At 70.0% G+C, this 1,715-nt stretch overlaps 1 protein-coding gene across 1 annotated transcript in view; it reads left to right on the forward strand.

The window, feature by feature from the left end:
• Positions 1–1,715, forward strand: part of NECTIN2 (nectin cell adhesion molecule 2) — a gene marked incomplete at its 5' end in the record, with an annotated part of 5,515 nt that overhangs the window by 966 nt on the left and 2,834 nt on the right. Inside the window, 3 exons of the mRNA XM_025195054.1 lie at positions 11–36; positions 76–196; positions 543–691. Of these exons, the coding sequence (XP_025050839.1) occupies positions 11–36; positions 76–196; positions 543–691 (296 nt within the window). The remainder of the gene's footprint in view (positions 1–10; positions 37–75; positions 197–542; positions 692–1,715) is intronic.

A 1,715-nucleotide genomic window follows, 5' to 3' on the forward strand; every position in this document is an offset into this window, starting at 1 on the left:
GGGGGGTGAGCGCAGGGGCTCCGGGGGGCCGGACGTGTGGGTTCGACAGGGTCTGACTGCCTCCCCCCTCCGCAGACCCCCCCGAGGTGACCATTGACGGCTATGACGACAACTGGTACCTGAGCCGCAGCGATGCCATCCTGACCTGCGTCGCCAAGGGCAATCCTGCGCCCTCCCAGTACAGCTGGAGCACGAGGTGACTGGGGGCACTGGGAGGGGCCCGAATGCCTGGGTTCTCTGCCAGGGGTGTTGGCACTGGGGGGTGAGATGCGGGGCTCGGACACCTGGACCCAACTGGGGGGGTGCCACCCCGCCACATCCCTGCCTGGGACCCGGGACGTCCCCGCGGCGCTGGGATGGAGCTGAGCCGGCTCCACTGCCCACCCTGGGCAGGACCCACTCCTGGCCCTGCTGAGTCCTGGGCTGGGGGGAGGGCTGCCCCGCCGCCTGGGGCCTCCCTGCGCCTGGGAGCGGGGCTGGCTCACAGCCGGGGTCGGGCAGCCCAGGCACCTGGGTCCTCTGACCCCCTCCCCTCCCCGCAGCGCGGGCGGGCCCCTGCCCCCGGCGGCGGAGGTGCGCGGGCCGCAGCTCCTGGTGCGCTCCGTGGACGCGTCTGTGAACACGACCTTCGTCTGCCGCGTCTCCAACCGCGTCGGCACCAGCGCAGCTGAGCAGCTCATCCTGGTGCGCGGTGAGTGCCGGGCCCCACCTCTGACCCTGCGGGGTCGCGGCGCCTGGGGTCACGGGGGGCACTCTGGCCCCGGGGTTGGTGCCCCAGGGCGTATGGGAGCGGGGGGAGGGGGAAGCAGTGCATTGTGGGAAGAAAGGCTGGCGCATGCTGCTGCCCAGGTGCGTTGCAAGAGCAAGGTGAGGTGCCCTGGGGCATTGTGGGTGTTTGCGTGGGGGGCTCTGGTGCCTCACGGCAGGAAGGAGTTGGCCTGTGCCAGTGCCCAGGTGCATTGTGGGAGCGGCAGGGAGGTGCCCCATTGCATTGTGGGAGGGGAGAGGCTGGCATGAGCCAGTGCTCTGATGCATTGTGGGAGTGGGGGTGACGTGCCCCTGTGCATTGTGGGAGGGGAGAGGATAGCCTGCGCCACTGCCCAAGTGCATTGTGGGAGTTAGGGCATGGTGCTCAGATGCACTATGGGAATGGGGGGTGCCCCCGTGCATGGTGAGGGGGCGGGGATGGCCTGTGCCCTGCCCCGGTGCATTGTGGGTTGTAGGGGCTGTGCTTCTGCGCCAGTGCATTGTGATGTGGGGGAGGGGGGCACATGTGCGTTGTGGGAGCAGATGCCCCAGTGCATGGTGGGAGGAGAGGATTTGGCTTGCGCCGTTGCCCCAATGCATTGTGGGAGCATGGTGAGGTTCCCCATGCACGTGGAAGGAGGGGCTGGTATGTACCATTCCCCAAGTGCATTGTGGGATGCAGGGGTCTTGGCCCACTGCCCAGGTGCACTGTGGGACACGGGGGTCATGCTCCAGGGGCCGTGAGCTGCATGCAGATGGGGGAGTCCCCCTTAGCCCCAGGAGCTGGCTCTGGCCCCCCGGGGTCCCCAGGACCCCCCTGGCTGTCCCCCCCGGGGTCCCCAGGACCCCCCGGCACCCCTTGGCCACGCCTCTGCCCGCCCGCCTGACTGGTCTTTTCTCCCTGCAGAGCGACCGGCGCTGCGGCGCAGCGGGGAGGCCGGCGCGGGGGCCGGGGCTGTGGCGGGGGG

This window comes from Alligator sinensis, unplaced genomic scaffold (genome assembly GCF_000455745.1).
Source record: "Alligator sinensis unplaced genomic scaffold, ASM45574v1 scaffold893_1, whole genome shotgun sequence".
Taxonomy (NCBI): domain Eukaryota; kingdom Metazoa; phylum Chordata; order Crocodylia; family Alligatoridae; genus Alligator; species Alligator sinensis.